The sequence below is a fragment of the Anomaloglossus baeobatrachus genome, chromosome 1, assembly GCF_048569485.1.
Source record: "Anomaloglossus baeobatrachus isolate aAnoBae1 chromosome 1, aAnoBae1.hap1, whole genome shotgun sequence".
Classification (NCBI taxonomy): domain Eukaryota; kingdom Metazoa; phylum Chordata; class Amphibia; order Anura; family Aromobatidae; genus Anomaloglossus; species Anomaloglossus baeobatrachus.
In genome coordinates, this window is record NC_134353.1 from 589460709 (window position 1) to 589483220 (window position 22512).

Consider the following 22512-nt stretch of genomic DNA (forward strand, 5'->3'; position numbering starts at 1 on the left):
CAGTCCTCTGAGTTGTCATCCCAATCACACTTGATTTCTCCCAGCTCTGAAGTCTCCATCAGCCCTGCACAGTATGGTGGAACTGAGATGGCTGAGTCTGCAGAGCTGTTCAGTCACACTATAGCCTGGGAATCAGAGGTCTGCTCCCAAGCTACAGTGAGTACAGAACAGGAAATGGTCTGCAGTGATGCCCAGAACCTTTGTGACTCAGATTCAGGCCGTGAGGACCAAGTTTCTGAGCATAATGTTGACCCTTTGTCACAAACTGTAACACCTGTGGTTATAGACAATGAGGAACATACTGATGAAGATGAGACGCAGATACCCGATTGGGATGACAACTTAAATATTCCGTCAGGGCAAGAAGAGGCTCGGTCTGAGGGGGAGGGGAGTGCAAACACAACAATTGATGATGACGTTCTAGATCCCACCTACTGTCAACCCCCAGTCAGGCACTCGAGGAGGTCAACAGAGGCGGTGGAGGAGGATGCAACCGACGACGAAGTTACCTTGCGCCTTCCTGGACAGAGTCGGAGCACTGGTAGCACGTCTACAACTGCATCCTCAGCCACCACTCTGCCTATGAGCATTATTCGGGGTGGATCAACAGGTCGCATGGCCTCTAAGCCTTGCCTAGCCTGGTCCTTTTTTCACATCGAAAAAGATCGCCCAACTCATGTGATATGTAACATTTGTCATGATTCTCTTAGTAGAGGTCAAAAGCTCAGCAGTTTGACAACTTCTTCCATGAATCGTCACATGAATAAATATCATAAGTCCCGGTGGGAAGCTCACCGTGCTGCAATGCGGCCTAGCGGAGCGAACCATCCACCGCCCGCCCCTTCCACTGCATCCGCGCGCTCTTCATCTTCTAGGACTGTGGGGACAGCTGCCACACCTGTTTTTCCACGCAAAACTTCCACCACTGTAACCGCAACAGGCAGTTTGCTTGTAAGGTCGTCAGTTGGTTTGGAAGGGGAAACAAGTGAGTGTGTACAGCTCTCTCAGACATCGATAGCACCAACGTTGGATGAAGGCAACATCATGTCTCCGCCTGCACTTTCCTCACAAACCTGCATTTTTCCAGGGACACCCTACTCAACACCGTCTACACACAGCAGCCAGATCTCTGTCCCTCAGATGTGGTCAAATAAAAGGCCACTTCCTCCGACCCATGACAAAGCTAAGAGGTTGACTCTATCCCTCTGTAAGCTGTTGGCTACCGAAATGCTGCCTTTCCGCCTAGTGGACACACAGGATTTTAGAGACCTTATGTCTGTCGCTGTGCCCCAGTACCAGATGCCTAGTCGCCACTACTTCTCTAAGAAAGGTGTGCCCGCGCTACACCAGCATGTCGCACACAACATCACCGCTTCCTTGAGAAACTCTGTGTGTGAACGGGTGCATTTCACCACCGATACTTGGACCAGTAAGCATGGACAGGGACGTTACATGTCGCTGACTGGGCACTGGGTAACTATGGTGATAGATGGTGAAGGGTCTGCTGCACAAGTCTTGCCGTCCCCACGACTTGTGTGTCAATCCTCTGTCTGTCCAAGTTCCGCCACTGCTTCTGCATCCTCCACCTCATCTGGGTCCTCCACCTCCGCCCCAAGCCTGCCTGGTCAGGCCACCAGCGTTCTCACTGCGCAGAAGGAATCACGCACCCCTCATTACTATGCTGGCAGCAGAGCGCAACGGCATCAGGCGGTCTTTAGCTTGACATGTCTTGGTAATAAGAGTCACACAGCTGAGGAGTTGTGGTCAGCTTTGCGGTCCGAGTTTAATAAATGGTTGTCTCCACTCAAACTGCAGCCTGGTAAGGCCGTGTGCGACAATGCTGCAAACCTGGGTGCGGCACTTCGCCTGGGCAAGGTGACACACGTACCTTGTATGGCTCACGTGTTGAACCTTGTCGTGCAGCAATTTTTAACACACTATCCCGGCCTAGATGGCCTTCTGAACAGGGCACGAAAACTGTCAGCTCACTTCCGCCGTTCAAGCGCCGCAGCAGAGCGACTTGCATCGCTCCAGAAGTCTTTCGGCCTGCCGGTTCATCGCCTGAAATGCGATGTGGCGACACGCTGGAATTCAACTCTCCACATGTTACAGCGACTGTGGCAGCACCGCAGAGCCCTGGTGCAATACGTCATGACGTATAGCCTGGGCCAACGAGATGCAGAGGTGGGGCAGATCACCCTGATGGAGTGGTCTCAGATCAAGGACCTATGCACCCTTCTGCACAGTTTCGACATGGCGACGAATATGTTTAGCGCTGACAATGCCATTATCAGCATGACGATTCCAGTCATTTACATGCTGGAGCACACGCTAAACACTATTCGGAGTCAGGGGGTGGGACAACATGAAGGGGAGGAACTACAGGAGGATTCATATGCGCAAGGGACAACAACATCACCAAGGTCCAGACGTTCATCATCACCAACGCAGCAGGCATGGGACCATGGGGGACAGGGATCGACAAGGGCGCATAGTAGCAGGCGAAATGTTGAGCAAGGTGCAGGAGAACATGAAGAAATGGAGGACGAACTGTCCATGGACATGGAAGACTCAGCGGATGAGGGAGACCTTGGTCAAATTTCAGTTGAAAGAGGTTGGGGTCAGATGTCAGAGGAAGAAAGAACGGGTAGCACCTCTATGCCACAAACACAGCATGGACTTGGTCCGCATGGCTGCGCAAGACACATGAGTGCCTTTTTGTTGCACTACCTCCAACATGACAGTCGTATTGTCAAAATTAGAAGTGATGATGACTACTGGATTGCCACACTATTAGATCCCCGGTACAAGTCCAAATTTTGTGACATAATTCCAGCCATAGAAAGGGACGCACGTATGCAGGAGTATCAGCAGAAGCTGTTACTAGATCTTAGCTCGGCTTTTCCACCAAACAACCGTGCAGGTGCAGGGAGTGAATCTCCCAGTTGTAACTTGACAAACATGGGACGGTCTCGTCATCTTCAACAGTCTACCCGTACCAGTAGGACCTTTTCTGGTGCCGGTAACAGCAATTTTATGGAATCTTTTCATAATTTTTTTAGACCCTCTTTTGCAAGGCCACCAGAGACAACAAGTCTGACACATAGTCAACGGCTGGAGAGGATGATACAGGAGTATCTCCAAATGAACATCGATGCCATGACTGTGCAACTGGAGCCTTGCTCCTTTTGGGCTTCAAACCTACAAAAATGGCCAGAGCTCGCAACTTACGCCTTGGAGATTTTGTCGTGTCCAGCTGCCAGCGTTGTCTCTGAACGTGTATTCAGTGCTGCTGGGTGTGTGCTGACAGATAAGCGCACGCGTCTGTCCAGTGACAATGTGGACAGACTGACGTTCATCAAAATGAACAAGTCATGGATCCAGAAGGAATTTACTACCCCTGTGTCATCCTGGGGAGAGTAAATGCTTGTGGATTTGGAATGTGCTTGATGCAAATCAAAACATCCTGTTTGCAACTAGGGCCCAAGTGCTGCCACTGATGGGGTGGGTGTCTGTGTGGCCCAATTTTTGGAAAAAAGGGAGACTCCGCTTGGAGTAACCCTTGCTTACATTGTTTTTAAAAGAAGCCAAGATGAACAAGTCATGGGTCAGCAAAGACTTTGCTACCTACCCCGGTGTCATCCTGTGGACGGCTAAGAATAGCGTATTTTTGAATGTGCTTGATGCAAATCAAAACATCCTGTTTGCAACTAGGGCCCAAGTGCTGCCACTGATGGGGTGGGTGTCTGTGTGGCCCAATTTTTGGAAAAAAGGGAGACTCCGCTTGGAGTAACCCTTGCTTACATTGTTTTTAAAAGAAGCCAAGATGAACAAGTCATGGGTCAGCAAAGACTTTGCTACCTACCCCGGTGTCATCCTGGGGACGGCTAAGAATAGCGTATTTTTGAATGTGCTTGATGCAAATCAAAACATCCTGTTTGCAACTAGGGCCCAAGTGCTGCCACTGATGGGGTGGGTGTCTGTGTGGCCCAATTTTTGGAAAAAAGGGAGACTCCGCTTGGAGTAACCCTTGCTTACATTGTTTTTAAAAGAAGCCAAGATGAACAAGTCATGGGTCAGCAAAGACTTTGCTACCTACCCCAGTGTCATCCTGGGGACGGCTAAGAATAGCGTATTTTTGAATGTGCTTGATGCAAATCAAAACATCCTGTTTGCAACTAGGGCCCAAGTGCTGCCACTGATGGGGTGGGTGTCTGTGTGGCCCAATTTTTGGAAAAAAGGGAGACTCCGCTTGGAGTAACCCTTGCTTGCTGTGTTTTTAAAAGAAGCCAAGATGAACAGAGCTGGGATCAGGAAAGACTTTGCTACCTACCCCGGTGTCATCCTGTGGACGGCTAAGAATAGCGTATTTTTGAATGTGCTTGATGCAAATCAAAACATCCTGTTTGCAACTAGGGCCCAAGTGCTGCCACTGATGGGGTGGGTGTCTGTGTGGCCCAATTTTTGGAAAAAAGGGAGACTCCGCTTGGAGTAACCCTTGCTTGCTGTGTTTTTAAAAGAAGCCAAGATGAACAGAGCTGGGATCAGGAAAGACTTTGCTACCTACCCCGGTGTCATCCTGGGGACGGTTAAGAATAGCGTATTTTTGAATGTGCTTGATGCAAATCTAGCTGTGAAGTGTACAACTGGGGCCCAAGTGCTGCCACTGAAGGGGTGGGTGTGTGTGGGGCCCAATTTTTGGAAAAAAGGGAGACTCCGCTTGGAGTAACCCTTGCTTGCTGTGTTTTTAAAAGAAGCCAAGATGAACAGAGCTGGGATCAGGAAAGACTTTGCTACCTACCCCGGTGTCATCCTGGGGACGGATAAGAATGGCGTATTTTTGAATGTGCTTGATGCAAATCTAGCTGTGAAGTGTACAACTGGGGCACAACTGCTGCCACTGAAGGGGTGGGTGTGTGGGGCCCAATTTTTGGAAAAAAGGGAGACTCCGCTTGGAGTCACCTTGCGGTGTTTTACATGACTTTAGAAGGGCGTGCCATGCCTATATCTGTGTGTCCTCCTCTTTTTCCTTGTCCAGCTGTTTTGTTTTCGCATGAGTACATGTCCTTGTCACTTTCCCATGTGTTTGTGTTGTGTTGTGAGTTGTTTGTCACCTTTTGGACACCTTTGAGGGTGTTTTCTAGGTGTTTTACTGTGTTTGTGATTGCCTGCCATTGTTTCCTATGGGCTCGAGTTCGGTTCGTCGAACGTTCGACGAGCCGAACTCGAGCCAGACCCCCCGTTCGGCGAACCGCCTCGAGCCGAACCGGGACCGGTTCGCTCATCTCTAGTCCCTGTCACCTCCAATTCTCTGGCATGAGAGAATCAATTGGATGCTATATGCCAGTGTGACTCCCAACCTTAAGTATATAAGCATTAAAAATTTGAAAATTATTATTTTTCCTACATTTTCATCAAATTTCAGATGTTCACAAAAATACAGTGATGTACAGCATAGATGTATTTCAGAGTTATTTCCCCATAAAGTCACATCTCAGATTTGAAAAATTGGGTTTGGTATTTAAATTTAAAATTACTTTGTCACTAAGGGTTAACCTGAAGTTGTGGATTTCATGGCAAATTGGGTATTGTCACAATGATTTCTGGAAACATTCCTGAGCTCATGCAGTGATTTGTCCAACCAAATTATATCTATTTTTAGCGCATTGTCACCTGAGGAAATATCATGAACATCCAATACTGACCGTCAGCCTTGTAATTTGTGCACAATCTTGAGAATCTCTGAATCTTCTGCTATTATAATGGGCTGTCAGGAAATTCAAGATCTTTGAAATTTTATATTGAGGAACATTTTTAAGAAATTGTATCACAGTTTGTAGACAAAGTTGAGCACAGATTGGTGACCTTCTGACCATCTTTGCTTTTGAGAGTCTCTGCCTCTCTAACATGCTCTTTTTAGAAATAGTTGTAAATTGAACCTCCAGCTGTTTTTTATCACTATCACTTACTTTTCCAGGTTATTGTTAACCCAGTCCCAGCCTTATTGAGATTTGTTGGTGAAATGGAAAAATGTCTGAGGTTCAATATATGTTTTATATTCTTTTGTTAATAAAATATGGATAAAACATTTTCAAATCATTGTATTGTTTTATTTTACATTTTTCACAGCAGTCCCACTTTTTTTGGAATTGGGATTGTAGTACAATTCATAAACATTTCATGAAATAAAAAATATTTAAGTTAATAGAAAAAAAAAAAGGTTATCGTGGGCTAATTGCAATGTTTTTAAGTTTCAGAAATATATACTATTTATTTTATTTCAGCTCATCGTCATCCTCTCCCTCCTCTTCAAGTTCAGAGGAAAGTTTATCAGATAGTGAAAGAGAAAGGATCATGAAGCAAGTTGAAGATAAGAAAAAAATAATTTCAGCAATGAGAAGTAAACCATGGAGAATGTCAAAGAAGCTAAACTTACTTAAGTATGAATGTTCTTTTAGTGCAGTAACTCTCATGTGTTTCTTCAATATATATTCAAAATATTGTATTTTATTATGTATTATCTGAGTAAGCGCTCTTTACCAGGTACTGTGTTTTATGCTGCTTTTGAGAACCACGGTAATAGCTGTTAATGCATATTACGAACTGCCAAGTGTGAAGATGTTCCTTGACTTAATCCTAAGTTGCAGTTGCAATGCACTTAAAGAGTAACCGTCTTTTTAATATTTTCTACATACTGTATATTAATAGTATACGAGAAAATAAGAAACAATAACATCTTAATGCAGAAATCTGCTCCTTTCTCAAAAATATGAATTCACAGGTAAAATTTGTCTTCAGTGAAAACAGACTTTCCCTATCATTGTGATAAGGGATGACAGTTGCTGCTTATAAAGGTCTATGAAGAAATGTAACTGTTGTTTCAGGAGAACTGAAAGCAGGATGTCTGTGCCTATTTCTAGTTCATCCTTCCTTACCCCCTTCCCTTCTATACAATATAAAAAGCATCAACTGCCATATCCCAATGTTAGTAATGTGAAAATCTGTCTTCAGTTAATACATATTTTATATGAAAGATAAATTAATTATTAAGTATTAACCCTCCAAACCCCTACTACATTCACTGCCTAGCTCCTCTACCAAAGATTGGCAGTGAATGTAGTAGGGGTTTGGAGGGTTAATACTATGAGTATCAGTATGAGTTATACACAAACCCCTCAATGAATATAATTTCTGCATTTCATCTCTTTTCCTTTTTATCCTTCTGAGACACTTACTTCATAATCTTTGGAGGAAGGGGAAAGAAAAATCTTTGTTGTATTTGTTGGATTGTCAAAAGGAAAAGCAAATTGTGTACATTGCTATATATTTATCCCCTAATGGATTGAACCCAGTTAAGACATTGTATGTATTTATGTCTGTGAGTCAATTTTAGCTTTGATATAATAAAGGTCATTTTTTTTATAAATCTGGGGTTAAAATACTTTTTTGAAATAATTTTTGACACCTTCTACATATCTATTGTATATGAAAAAGAAACTCAGACAATGGAACCAGAAATATTATAATGTTTAAGATGGCTTCAGGAGATATCAGGAAGGGAAGGAAGGAAAAACAATGGTTGAGTAAGGGACAAGGAGTCCTCTATGGTGGAGCACCGCAGTGCCAAGCAGTCAAATGAAGAAATGAAAAACTTATCAGATTCAGGCAAGTGGTCAGCAACATAAATAGTGTGAACACAGCCAAAGCAATGGACAGATGAGAGATAATATAAAGTTGAGTCATAGAAGTTCATAGACTTGAAGAGTCAGATGACAGCGTAGGTTTCTGCTGCATAAGATAAGTAATTTGATAACCATGTTTCTTTGCTTAAGCACCACTCCAGCATTTTTTTTTATTTCACCACTGGAATGGTAATTTAAATATAAATCTCCTGCCCCCATCTTAGGGACCCTTCCCACAATCCAGAGACACTGTGTTCTGGACGCGTCTTCACTCCTGCAGAGATGCGAGTGTTATCCATTGGAGAACGTAACGTCCGTGTCCATGACCGTGACATGTCCAGGACTTTAGCTGTGTTCTCCCTGCTGAGAGCATTCACTGCTCCGTAAATTGACATGTGGCAACTCGAGAATCCGCATCGCATATCATTTTACACTGTGGGGAAAAAAGCACAGTGGGCATGGCATTTTTATAAATGCCTGTACTGTACTATGCAGTGTTTTGGTTGCAGCAAAAATATGCTGCTTCCAATGTCCTGTACACAAGGATTGTAGGAACATAATCTTATACTTGCCTTCTGGCATCTTCATGTGTTTTCACCAATGCTCCCATCGGTGTCAGGAAGTTTGAGATCTTCCGGCAACTCCAGTGTTTCATGCAGCGTGCCAGGAGTCACAAACCAACACAACTCTATGAGTCTTATTCTGGCATCTGGCTCTTATAGACTTGCATTGAGCACTTGTGATGTAACTTCTAACTTCCAGACAGACAGACGTTATGAACATAAAATGGTGCCACAAGACTGGGGCAATGCCAAAAAAGGAAGAAAATGCCAGAGGCTGAGTATAAGAGATGGAACAGGGGACTTGGGTTTAATGCATCACTCCAGCGGTGATAAACAAAAAACCTTGAGTGGTGCTTTAAGCTTCTGCCATTGGTATTCATTCACACAATATATTGTCTCTGCTTTCTTTTTACATCTGAGCTTAGAGAACAGTTATGCATATTAGTAAATTATGTAATTCTTACTTTTGTGATCAGAGATGCCCAAGAATTTGTTGAGAGATTTGAAGGAGCTCTTGGTCGTGGAAAAGGAAGAAAACTCTACGCCTATAAAATTATGATGGCAAAGGTAATGTCACATTAATTTTCAAAACATTCAGTATTTAGTAATTATTCGAAGTAGAAAATTAATTGTATGTGAAGAGACTATGTAATATCACATTTAATAAACTGTAAGCAAAGATAAATATCTCTAAGATATGCCATCACTTTATGATTAGTGTGGGTCTGAGTCCAAACTCTAGTATCCGCAGCAATCAAAAGATTGACTCAGCACCCTTCACAGACTTTCCCTGCACATGGGTGCCATGCCACCCTCTATAACGAGTAAATAAAGTCATTGGCGAGAATTTATGCTGAATATAGAAAATCCCCAAAATATGGCAAGGAACATACAGTATGTTGGTATTAGTGCAATGTAGGTGACACTCATACTGTGGTCATTAACACAAAAAACTGTAATATAAAAACAAAGAAGCAAATACCTTGTATTAATTAAATTAATAATTAGTAACAGTAAATGTAAATCACATAGGGTACTTAGTTGGACACTCTTTTGATCAAAATAGTATGAAGGCCATCCTACAGTTACAAAATATACCCAATCAGGTCTTCTCTCTAGTAGTACACCTCGCTATGTGAAAAGCTACATAGACAAAGTCAAAATAGGGGAAGCCGTGCCACTATATGTACAATTCTATTATGTGGGACCTTCATAATTCATAAAGTGATGGCATATCCTAGCATCTCATCATTTTATCAGATAGTAATATCCCTTCCTTGGGCACTTCATTGGGGGACACCAGAAACCATGGATGCATGCTGATACCACCAAGAGGCTGGCACTAGCATTTACAACCTTAAGAAAAAAAGTTGACTCCTCCTCAGCGGCTACACTCGCTTGTTGGCAACTAAGCTACTAGGTTTAGCTTAGTGTCATGTAAGAGGCAGATACTGGTCTGGAGTCACCAGACCACTTTCTGCCAATTATATATTTTCTATTTTCTATAATATTCTTCTATTGTTTACTTATATAGGGTAATAGATGTGGATGGTCCACTCTGTTTTCATAATTCAAAAGACGGAGAGCCCAGTTCTGCAAGGGGTCAGTCTGTATCCTCTCTCATCTGGTTTGCAATACCTTTTCTTCTTCAAATGCAGTTAGAATTTGATTACAGTTGCAGATGGTCCTCGCTCTTAGTATCCTGCCAAAATTTCCCCCCAGAGCCTGGCACCCTGCTTCCACAGACAAGATCTACTTGATCTTCATTCGACCAAAAGCCTCATCAGTCTCTTCCCTTTCATTAGTTCCAGTCTATCTGCCAAAAAAGACCTTCCATCCCTCAAAAAAAGAAGAGACCATTCTTCAAGCCAACTCATTCCTGGCATTAATGCAACTATTCTAACAAGTCTTCATAGACCAGAAGCAACAAGTTTTCCTGCACAGGGCAGGGTAGCCCTGGGATCCCTATATAGGTGGGCTGTCACCTCCTCCTGTTCTGCGAAGTGTAGCACTCTGCAGTAAACATCGATTTGGTCATAGAAATAACCCCACCCGTAGAAAGAATTCTCTATTCCTCCAAGAGATTGTTTTGTTGTATCATGTCCTCTACGGATACCCTCATTGACAGTCATTTTTTTCAAAACTATTTCCTCTCTTTTCCAGTCAGAGGTCAGTGATCTTACCCAGGAACAGTTTAAAGTTTTATTTATTCAAACTTTTTTGTAGTCCCCAAGAATGACAATTCAGTTTATTTCTTTCTGGACCTAAAATTACTGAACAAGTGTGTGCAAATTTACTGCTTCAGGGTGGAGTCCCTTTGCTCAGTTGTTGCCTCCATGGAATGCCTATCTCCACTTTCCCATTTTTCCAGCTCACTATAAATTTATCCGCTTTGCTGTCAATCAGTCCCATTTTCAGTCTGTTGCTCTCTCCTCTGGACTGACCACTTCACTGCAGCCGGCAGCAGCAGCAGCGGGGAGTCGGCAGGGCTGTAGACCGAAGTTCAGCACCACGGACTACGACGCCAGGGACAGGTGAGCAGAAAGTTCCGTTCTCCGTGTGTTATCACGGATAACACATGGAGAACACACGTAGTGCCATAAACACGGCTCACGGAAGGGAAAACGCACCTTTGACACATCCGTGAAACACGTGCGTGATTTTCACGGACGTGTGAAGGGGGCCTAAGGCAGTTAGCTCAGGTAAGGAGACCCTGCAATGAGGCTAGGTATTGCTATTGGAGAACATGTGGAACAAGCATGAGAATGCAGTGCCCTTAATATGATTTCCAAATGATTTTACAAACATTTAACTAAATTTACAATTTTGTTTTTTAATATTGACTACATAACTACAGAAATGGATGAAGTTCAAAAGAGATTTTGAAAATTTTAAAACGGCCTGTATACCATGGGAAATGAAGATTAAAGAAATTGAAAGTAAGTGTATTTTATTATTCAGCAATATTATTTTGCAAATTATTTATTAGTAACAGATAATAAGAGAAATGTTAAGGTTATGAAGGATTAACTAGACTTCCATTACTTTAGAAGAGCTATCTTGATATTACAGTATTTGTAGCAATTATTAAAAAAAGTAAATGCACAAAATCATGTGAATTTTGGACTGCAATATTTTGCAGAAAAATTTAAAGAACCACTCCCACTTTTTAATTGCTTCCTGTGTTAGCAATTAGTAATGTGTTTAAAATGTGTGTATTAAATTACTTATTGGTCACTGTCTTCTGCCATTTTCAGCACTATTCCAGTTCTGTCCTGCATCTCATAATCATAACTGTGACCTACCAGCTCTCACAGTATCTTCTTTGTGGACTGAAGGTTGCTTCTATTGATGGGCGAACCCAAACTGTAAAGTTTAGGGTCTGTATCGGACACCTACTATCCATGCACAGACCCGCAAACATAGACTTCTCAGGGAAGTCCGTATTACTTTTCGGGTCCGGCCATCTGGATAAAAATAAAACAAAAAAATTGAAAGAAAGCAAAATAGAGATTAAAAGAGGCGAATCATACTTACCGAATCTCCTGCGCAGCTGTCACACTACTTCTGGGTCCGATCATTAACTCTCATGCATATTCACTGCTTCCCCTGCCCACCTTTTCTAATAGCATCTGTGATTGGTTGCAGTCATACTGCTGGTGTGCCAATATCTGATTGGATGTGGAGTACAAAAATAAATAAATAATTGCAAAAAAATGGCGTAAGGTCCCCCATATAATGATACGGCAGATGTCTACATGCTGCAGCCCCCAACCGTGTGGGTTTTCTTGGCTGGGTATCAAAATATGAGGGACCCCACGTGGCTTTTTTTTAATTATTTAAATAAAAAATTTTAAAATATGGAGTGAGGTCCCCCCAATTTTGATACCCAGCCAAGATAAAGTGGACAGCTGGGGGATCATATTCTCATGCGGGGAGACCCATTTTTTTCGTTTCCCCCAGCCTAGAAATAGCAGCCCACAGCTTCCCCAAATTTATCAAACCAATTAGATGGGACAATTCCGGCACTTTACCTGGCTCATCTCGATTGCCTGGGAGCATTGATAATTGGGGTAATATAAGGGGTTAATTACAACTGTGTTTGGTCAAAAAATTCCAGCTCTCATCAAGTCCAAGGTTAGTAATGGGGAGGGGTCTATGAGACCTCTCCATCACTTACCCTGTAGGCAAAAATAAATAAACCCAAAACAAAGAGAAAAATGTTTTATTAAGAAAAAACGCCTTTCTCCGATTTATTAACCTCCAAAACACCCCTGTAGGTCAAACGTAATCTACAAACACAAAGTCACATGATGATCCTGACTCTGCTACATCTGATATCCCAGTGCATGATTCCATTAGAAAACCTGACCGCTCACTGCAGCTTCAGAGACACACTGACCGAGCCGCAGCTGTGAGTGGGGACATCAGAGTTCACCTGAGGTCACCGCTGGAGGTTCCTACAGTACCATAGATGTGATCTCAGGTGAATTGACCTGAGGTGAACTCATTGAACTCAGTGACTTAACTTCAGGTGAAGTCATTCAACTCAATGTCGGACTACCAGATTAGGCAATGTGTGCACATTGAGTATTTGGTTCAACATGTCTACACTATAACTGCATCTCCTGGCAAAAAAATGCACCAAAACCGCATGCGTCAGTTTACCTGAGGTCACAGCTGGAATACTGGGGGAATGTGTGATGTCACTGCTCACAGCTGCGGCTCAGTGTGTTTCTGAAGATGCATTGAGCGGTCACATTTTCTAATGTGACCACACACTACATCCTCAGATGTAGCATCAGACCTGCAGGGTGTTTTGGGGGTTAATAAATTGGAGAAAGAGATTTTTTAAAAAAAAGGACTTTTCTCTGTGTTTTGTGTTTATTTTTTTGACTTATAGTGTTAGTAATGGGGATCTCATAGACCCATATCCATCACTAACCTTGGGCTTGATGACAGCTGACAGTAGCCCCTTTTAATACCCCAACTGCTACCTCACCAGGGCAATTGGGATGACCAGGTAAAGCATCGGAACTGTTGCATCCAAGGGATATGACAATTCTGGGGAGGCTGCGTGCTACTATTTTCAGGCTGGGGTGGCCCAATAACCATCGGCCTCCCCAGCCTGAGAATACCAGTCCCCAGATGTCCACTTTATCTTGTCTTGGCGGGACCACCGAACTTTGTTTTTATAAATTATTTTTTTAAAATGGGGTCCCCTCATACCGTATTTAGAGAAACAGACAAGATAATGTGCACAGCTGGGGGCTGCAGCCTGTAGCTGTCTCTTTTATATGAACTGGGTATCAATATATGGGTGACGGACACTATTTTTGTCAATTATTTATTTTTACTCTGCACAACCAATCACAGATGCCAGCACACTGGCAGTCTGACTGCAAGCAATCACAGACGCTGTCACAGAGAGTGGGCTGGGGAAGTAGTGAACATGCATGAGGGTTAATGAGTGGACCCAGAAGTAGTGTAACAGCCGCACAGGAGACTTGATAAGTATAACTGTCCTACTCTAATCCCTCTAGCTCCTACTAATACCATTTTACAGCACACAGTTCGGGTCCCCAAATTGGACTTTTTTTTATATCTGGCTGGACCCCCCGAACCTGAACATCTACAAATTTGTCCATCGCTAGTCTTTTCCTCAATATAAGTTTATGAGACTGAGTATGAGACACTCATTTGATTACATTAAGAATGGAACTTACATTCTGCTATGTGATTTAGCCTGTCAGAGCTGAGGTCACAAAGTATAGGAGATGTTTGATGCAGTGCTGCAACCGGCCACAGCAAATTTTGACCACGCCTCTAGCTGCACTCCAAGCCATACCCATTTCACAGTGACATTCACAGCAGACGCGCAGGACTGCAGGGTATGGATCCAAATCTGGGACTGTCCTTCTGTAACCAGAATAGCTGAGACTAGAAATGAGTGGATCGATTCACAGGACTCTGGTACAGCATATAGGTCAGTGGTACCCTGCAGCTGGATGGGAGGCTACAAATCTCTTACCTTTTGATTATCCAGGGCTGTGTGACATAATCTGTGCATCATGCTCATCTCTAGTTGGGACCTACTTAATTATTTTTTGTTTATTCATTCATAGTAGCCAGAACTTTTTTATTTTGATGTAAACTTCAGCTTACAATATCTGGCTTTTTGTGTCTGTAAGACTGTGTTCACATGTTGCATAAATACTGTTTATTGTTTTCTGCAAGTGTCCATCCCAAACTACACAATATTAATCCTCTCTGGTTATTGCACTATTGCTGCTTTTCTAATGCCTTTTCCCCCTATTTTCTGCATTTTTGTTGCAGATTCAAGCCACATTTTTAATGTGGTTTTTACAGTACAAAAAAGGCTTTAATTTTGTATCTAGATAATGAATAAGAAAAATTCATAATTGATTCTCATTATTTTCAGCAGTTTTATAGGAACAAAAAAATCGGAGTTTTTCCTCACCTCACAGGGATATAGAAATACATTGCTATGTACAGATGTATTTCTTTTTACCTGTATTAGCTGACTCTGGGTTAACTGCCTGAAATACAGCTCAAGATTACCAAATTCTTCTATTTTCCTCAATGTGGGCTGTGGCTTGTAACTAGACCTTATTTAATTTATGTTAGTCTCGCCACCAAAAGGAGGAAGGAGCTATATAGCCGGCGAAGAGTGAGGAAGTCGGAAAAAAAACCCTGACTGCTGAGACAGCAGGACTGAGCCCTGCAATCGGGACAGTCCCACTGCATGCGGGACATTTGGAAGCTATGGAACAACCCCTTCAGGCTATAAATCAATTAATAAAAGTCTTCTATTTTTAGTTTGCATATCAATAGTTATTAGTCTTCATTAGTGAAATAAACCTTAAAAATGAAACCATGTTAGATATAACCTCAAACATAAATGTTAATGCGAATCTAGTCAATTTAGATGAATTAAAATTGTGATTGCAATGCTTTCTTTTTAATTAAAGGTCATTTTGGATCGTCTGTGGCATCTTATTTCATATTCCTTAGGTGGATGTATGGTGTAAACTTAATTCTCTTATGTATGGTGCTTGGACTGGTTGTCATTCCTGAGGTAAGGCACTTGTTAAATAGCAAAGTATGCTCAGTTAAATGTTCAATATCTGTTTAAATAAATAGATAATTAAAGGGCTATTCCCATCTCCAAGATCCTATCCCAATATGTAGTAGGTGTAGTAATAATAATAATAATAGCAAATGCCTCCAATTAGAAATGTAGTATAGTTTCTGATTCACTATGTCACTTACCTCATGCTCAGGGCATTCAAGGACCTTAGGTATCCATGATTATGACCACTAGCATCTAATTAACTAACTGTGACTATATGTACTGTATGGTCGTATCCATGGATACCAAAGATGCTGCAATGCGCTGCACATGAGGTAAGCGAAATAGTGAAATTAGAATAGGATCTTGGAGATAGGAATACCCTTTAACTAAACTGTGATGTCAGTGAAATATATAAAAATGAAACGTATGGTAAAAAAAAAAATTGACATGCTGAACTTGAAATCAGCAGCATGTATATTTACAGTAAGTTGCAGAACAGTAGCTGATTTTGTTATTGAATTCAACGACGAAAGCCAAAATCTACTTCAAACTTTTTTGGTTGATTTTGCGCTGGTATACCTTTGGATCTGCTTCAAAACTGGCAACTGCTAAAAAAAAGAAAAAGAAAAGTTTAAAATAAAAAATTAACATCCTACTTACTTTTCCAATCACTTCTGATGTCCCTTTTTGTCTATGTATTACTCAACCACATGTGATGACTGTCCTATGCGATAGCTGTAGCTAAACTTAAGCTGCAGTAGTCACATTACAGGAGGTCAGGTTGCTCCAGGCATGCCAAGGGTCCAATCAAACGTTACCAGGGGCAGGTGAGTGTCATTTTTTTTTATTTTGCCCCATCAATAGCACCAAATTGACAAACAAATTTATTCCAAAATCCACATGACTTATGACAAGTCTGTCACTTCTTATGTTCCTGTGTTTTCTAGCAGAATTGTTGTGGACATTTCCCGCAGTCCCACACTATGTACAGCAGATGAAATAAGTATTAACCATATCACCAATTTAAGTAAATATATTTCTAAAGGTGCTATTAAAATTCCTACCAGATGTTGATAACAACCCATCCAATTCAGACAGGCAAAGAAATCAAACCATATGTTCAGAAATTAAGTTCATAAACACCCCTCCATGTCACCTGTATGACAGCAAGCACATCTACAAGCAAGGGGTCATCCTTCTAGCCAAAGTGATGAAGGACATCCTACTAAACAGAGACTCCAGGCCTAGATCCAACACCAACCAAAATCCCATAGAAAGACCCCAGACAATGAAATCACAGAAACTACCAATGGTATCAAAGGAACCTTGAAACAAAAAACCCTTCATTCAAAATTGTGCCATCAGAGGATGAGACCTCCATGGAGGAGACATGCAGAAAAGATGCATGCAGAGCCCAGCTATGAAGGAGATAAAGACCCTGCTCAGCCAATTATGCAGGAAACTAATGTGACTGGATGGGACCAGGTTCATCTATAAACCAAGGGGAAATCTGGTATGTCCTACACAGCCACACTCATTACAAGGTATATATAAACACACACAAGGTATATAGAAAGAAATTACAGCAGCTGGAGCATCCAGAGCCTCAATACCTCAGCGTTTGGATGTAAAATAAATGATCCTGACTTTATTCAAAGAATAATATATTCAGATCCTCCTAGAAATATGAACCAGGGCTGAAAACAAATCCATAGTCCTCATCGGATACTGGGAAATATTTGTTCCTGCTTTGACAAATAATTTCATCAAATAGGATTGCTGCTGAGGAGGAATATTGGGCTGGTATAAAGAGGAACATATACTGCTCACCATGAGTACTGACTCCTGGGGCTTAGAGGATCCACCTCACCTCGAGTGTATGGAATCCATACTGGATATGTTTCTACTGATGACAATGATTTGCCATGCTTTTTGTATTGGTATCTGTTGCTGAAGCTAACTGTGTAGGAATAAACCAGGAATTCCAGGTAAAGAGTTAACAAAGAGCAAAATTCCTAAAATATCAATTTATTAAATATGCATTAAAACTGTAATCGGGCAAGTAAACAAAAAACACTCCCCTTAAAAGTACCACACACTAAGGACAGATTAGGGAAAAGCACCGTAGGTATACAGGGCTGCTGGACCGGATCAATCTAATATTTCAGTTGCCCTGCTACTGCCCCTAAAGAACCGCCCTACCTGCTTGTGGAGGTCGGCACCCTAATCAGCGCAAATGGCTCCATCGCTCACCATTGATCATTCCAAAAGGTCCCTAAGCTGCCCCTCTCTTACCATGTGAGTACCAAACCACCACTAATCACATATACAAAAAACATCTTTATATGTTTGGTCCCTACTGTACAACCAGGCTCCTGACCTCAATGTAATATCTAGAGATGAGCGAACCGGTTGCGGTTCGGCCCGAGTTCGGTTCGCCGAACGGAGGTCTCGTTCGAGTTCGGTTCGGCGAACCGGTTCGGCGAACCACTCGAACCGCATAGGAAACAATGGGAGGCAATCACAAACACATAAAAACACCTAGAAAACACCCTCAAAGGTGTCCAAAAGGTGACAGACAACTCACAACACAACACAAACACATGGGAAAGTGACAAGGACATATACTCATGCGAAAACAAAAGAACTGGACAAGGAAAAAGAGGAGGAGACACAGATATATGAATATATGCAAGGAAACATCGATGCCAATACTGTGCAACTTGAGCCCTGCTCATTTTAGGCTTCCAAACTGGATATATTGCCTGAGCTCGCCACGTACACCTTGGGGATCTTGTCGTGTCCTGCAGCTGCGTTATCTCGGAACCTGTCTTCAGTGCTGCTGGGGTTCTGCTGGCAGATAAGCACACGCGTCTGTCCACTGACAATGTGGACATGGCTCTCAGAGGACTTTTCTTCCCCTGGGTCATCCAGGGGAGGCGAAAGGCACGCGTATTTTTGAGAGTGCTTCATGCAAAGCATCTGTTTCATTTTGAAAAGGGGGATCAACTGATGACAGTCAAGTGGGGTGTGTGTGGCCCAATTAGTGGAAACGAGGGAGACTGTGGTTGGAGTCCCCTCGCTGTGTTTCTAAAAGAACCAAGATGAACAAGTCATGGCTCTCAGAGGACTTTTCTTCCCCTGGGTCATCCAGGGGAGGCGAAAGGCACGCGTATTTTTGAGAGTGCTTCATGCAAAGCATCTTTTTCATTTTGAAAAGGGGGATCAACTGATGACAGTCAAGTGGGGTGTGTGTGGCCCAATTAGTGGAAATGAGGGAGACTGTGGTTGGAGTCCCCTCGCTGTGTTTCTAAAAGAACCAAGATGAACAAGTCATGGCTCTCAGAGGACTTTTCTTCCCCTGGGTCATCCAGGGGAGGTGAAAGGCACACGTATTTTTGAGAGTGCTTCATGCAAAGCATCTTTTTCATCTTGAAAAGGGGGATCAACTGATGACAGTCAAGTGGGGTGTGTGTGGCCCAATTAGTGGAAACGAGGGAGACTGTGGTTGGAGTCCCCTCGCTGTGTTTCTAAAAGAACCAAGATGAACAAGTCATGGCTCTCAGAGGACTTTTCTTCCCCTGGGTCAGCCAGGGGAGGCGAAAGGCGCGCGTATTTTTGAGAGTGCTTCATGCAAAGCATCTTTTTCATTTTGAAAAGGGGGATCAACTGATGACAATCAAGTGGGGTGTGTGTGGCCCAATTAGTGGAAACGAGGGAGACTGTGGTTGGAGTCCCCTCGCTGTGTTTCTAAAAGAACCAAAATGAACAAGTCATGGCTCTCAGAGGACTTTTCTTCCCCTGGGTCATCCAGGGGAGGCAAAAGGCACGCGTATTTTTGAGAGTGCTTCATGCAAAGCATCTTTTTCATTTTAAAAAGGGGGATCAACTGATGACAGTCAAGTGGGGTGTGTGTGGCCCAATTAGTGGCAACGAGGGAGACTGTGGTTGGAGTCCCCTCGCTGTGTTTCTAAAAGAACCAAAATGAACAAGTCATGGCTCTCAGAGGACTTTTCTTCCCCTGGGTCATCCAGGGGAGGCAAAAGGCACGCGTATTTTTGAGAGTGCTTCATGCAAAGCATCTTTTTCATTTTAAAAAGGGGGATCAACTGATGACAGTCAAGTGGGGTGTGTGTGTGGCCCAATTAGTGGCAACGAGGGAGACTGTGGTTGGAGTCCCCTCGCTGTTTTTTACATGATTTTCGAAGTGCATGACATGCCTAAGAGGTTTAGTTTCTGCATCTCAAACTTGTTGGCTACAGAAAGGCTGCCTTTACACCCTTTTGTCACCGAGGATTTTCGAGACCTTATGCCCATTGTAGTGCCCCAAGAGTCGATGGCCATTTGCCACTCCTACTCCAAAAAAGGGGTGCCCGCGCTAACACAGCAGGTCGCACACAACATCACCGCTTCCTTGAGAAACTCTGTGTGTGACAGGGTGCATTTCACCACAGATACTTGTAACAGTAAGCATGGACAGGGGCATTACATGTCGCTGACTGGGCACTGGGTAACTATGGTGATAGATGGAGAAGTGTCTGCTGTACAAGTCTTTCCGTCCCCACGAGTTGTGTGTTTCAATCACTCCTCTGCATGTACAAGTTCCTCCACTGCTTCTGCCTCATCAACCTTGTGTTGTTCCTGCACCTCAGCCCAAACCCTGTGTGGTCAGGCCACCCTTCCTTGTAACTGCGCCCAAGGAATCCCACACACCTCCTTACTATGCTGGCAGCAGAGCTCAAGGCCATCAGGCGGTCAAATGTTTACTTTGAAATGTAGGGGAAATGTGAGACACCGCTGAGGACTTGTGGACGGTTAGCTCTGTAGAGTGAGACCGAGTTTCATCAATGGTTGTCTCCCCTCAACCAGCAGCCTGGGAATGCCGGGTGTGACAATGATGCTAAACAGTCTGCGGCCCTTCTTCAGGACAATGTGACACACGTGCCTTGTATGGCTCACGTGTTGAATCCGAATCTCCAGCAATTTTTAAAACACTATCCCAGCCTACATGTCCTTCTGTCGAGGGCACGGTGTAACGCCTGCCTGGATCGACACACTCAGACGGGCTGTAAAGGATAGGCTAGAGGGAACCCACTCACCAAGTTGGACACCCAGAACCCTGAAACCCTTTAATCCCTATACAGTGATGTTGAATGACACAGGGCCCAAGTTGATCAATACCTGTGGAAGGCTGCAGTTCCAGAGAATAGTAGTCAAAACATTAATTGAGGAAGAGGAACAGAATGGGAGGGACAGGACTTAATCAGAAAACAAGCAGAGGTGAAATGCAAATCGGCCAACGAGGTACCTAAACAGCAAGCAGGAAAAGTAGTCAGGTAACAAGCACACAAACTCATAAAACTAAACTGGGGGTAACAGTAACCAGAGGTTCATAGCTATGTCTGGCAGTGGTCTTCAGACAGGAGGGGCCTAAAAAAGGGTGTTGTGTCTTCCCATTGGTTGTAGCTGAATGATGGTACTTCATCTGTGAGATACTCACCACTTGCATTCAGCCATTGGTTCTGCATATGTCAAGGTAACGCATCCCAGTGGGTGAGCATAACCTGCGTCCACTTGCGCCGCTGGCGTCGACTCCTCTCCCATAATCAGCACTATGCACGAAAGGAACACGTTGTCACCTTGCGACAGGAGTACAAATTGACGTAGCGGACTATGGTGGTGACCTAACAGCCGTGTGCGGCAATGATGCAAACATGGCAGCATGCCTTCGCCAGGCCAATGTGACACACGTGACTTGTATGGCTCACGTGTTTAATCTGATTCTCCAGCAATTTTAAAAACAACATCCCAGCATACATGGCCTTGTACAGCGGGCACGCTCACTATGTGCTCACTTCCATCGTTCGCACCCAGTAGCTCAACAACTTTCATCGCTCCTGAAGTCTTAAGGTCTGGCGGTTAAACGTCAGAAATGCGATGTTTCGACACGCAGGAATTTTAATCTGCACATGTTGCAGCGTCTGTGGCAGCATTGCAGACCCCAGCTGAAATACGTTATGACATATACCCTGGGCTAACTTGATCCAGAGGTCGTGCAGATCACGCTGCTGGAGTGGTGTCAGATCATGGACATATGCACCGTTCTACACAGTTTACAAATATCGACGAAGATGTTTAACACTGGCGATGACATTCTCAACGTGACAATTTTGGTCATCTACATGATGGAGCACACTGTAAGTATTATTCGGAGTCAGGTGTTGGTCCAAGAGGAAGGGAGGAAGTACTGGAGGAGTCATATGCGGAAGGGATAACAAGATCTACAAGGTCCTGACGGTCAGCGGCACCTTAGCGGCAGTCATGGTACGGTGGGGGAGAGGGATTATCAAGGGAGCATAGTATCAGCAAAACAGTTGAGGAAGGTGCAGGAGCCCAGGAAGAAATGGAGGACAAACTGGCGATGGGCATGGAAGACTCAGCAGATGAGTGAGAGCTTGCTCACATTTTGGTTGTGCGAGGTTGTGGGGAGAGGGCAGAGGAAGGAGGCACGATTCTCACCTCTCCGCCACCAACACACCACGGACTTGGTCCTCCTGGATGCTCAAGACACATGAGCGCCTTCTTGGTGCACTACCTACAACATGACCCTTGGATTGTACGAGATCCCCGGTACAACACAAAATTTTGCGAAATAACTCCTGCCATAGAAAGGGACGCACGTATGCAGGAGTATCAGCAGAAGGTGTTACGCAATCTTACATCTGCTTTTCCACTAAACACCAGTGGTGCACAGAGTGAATCTTAATGCTTTTTCATCGATAGGAGGAAATGGTCTTTTACTTGTCTACATCTGAGGGACTGAGGGCTGGCTGCTGTGCTGAGACGGCGTTGAGTACGGTGTCTCTGCAGAGTTGCATTTTTGGTCATATACAAACTGAGTTGAAAAAGGACAGATGCTGGTGGAAAGGGGAACAGATGTGTTGGAAAGGGTAAAAAAGTTTGTGTCCGTGGGTTTGATGGTTAAGCAACATTAACATTTGCTGATGAAACAACATCTGGTATGGTGGGACTGGCAGATTTGGATAAGGTGGTATATACTATGTTACCGCTATATAAATAATGTTAAGAAGAAAAGAAAGAGAAAGCTAGATATCCCAATCGCCATTCGGTGTCCACCGTTCTCACAGATGGAAAAGGAGAGGTTGGCAAC

At 43.4% G+C, this 22512-nt stretch overlaps 1 protein-coding gene across 1 annotated transcript in view; it reads left to right on the plus strand.

Annotated features, from left to right (window-relative positions):
- The first annotated feature begins 5596 nt into the window (after window positions 1-5596).
- The window catches only part of LOC142313841 (transmembrane channel-like protein 2-A), an 87513-nt gene continuing 70597 nt past the window's right edge, over window positions 5597-22512 (plus strand). The window contains exons 1-5 of the mRNA XM_075352430.1: window positions 5597-5628; window positions 6285-6440; window positions 8722-8812; window positions 11103-11184; window positions 15238-15344. Of these exons, the coding sequence (XP_075208545.1) occupies window positions 5597-5628; window positions 6285-6440; window positions 8722-8812; window positions 11103-11184; window positions 15238-15344 (468 nt within the window). The remainder of the gene's footprint in view (window positions 5629-6284; window positions 6441-8721; window positions 8813-11102; window positions 11185-15237; window positions 15345-22512) is intronic.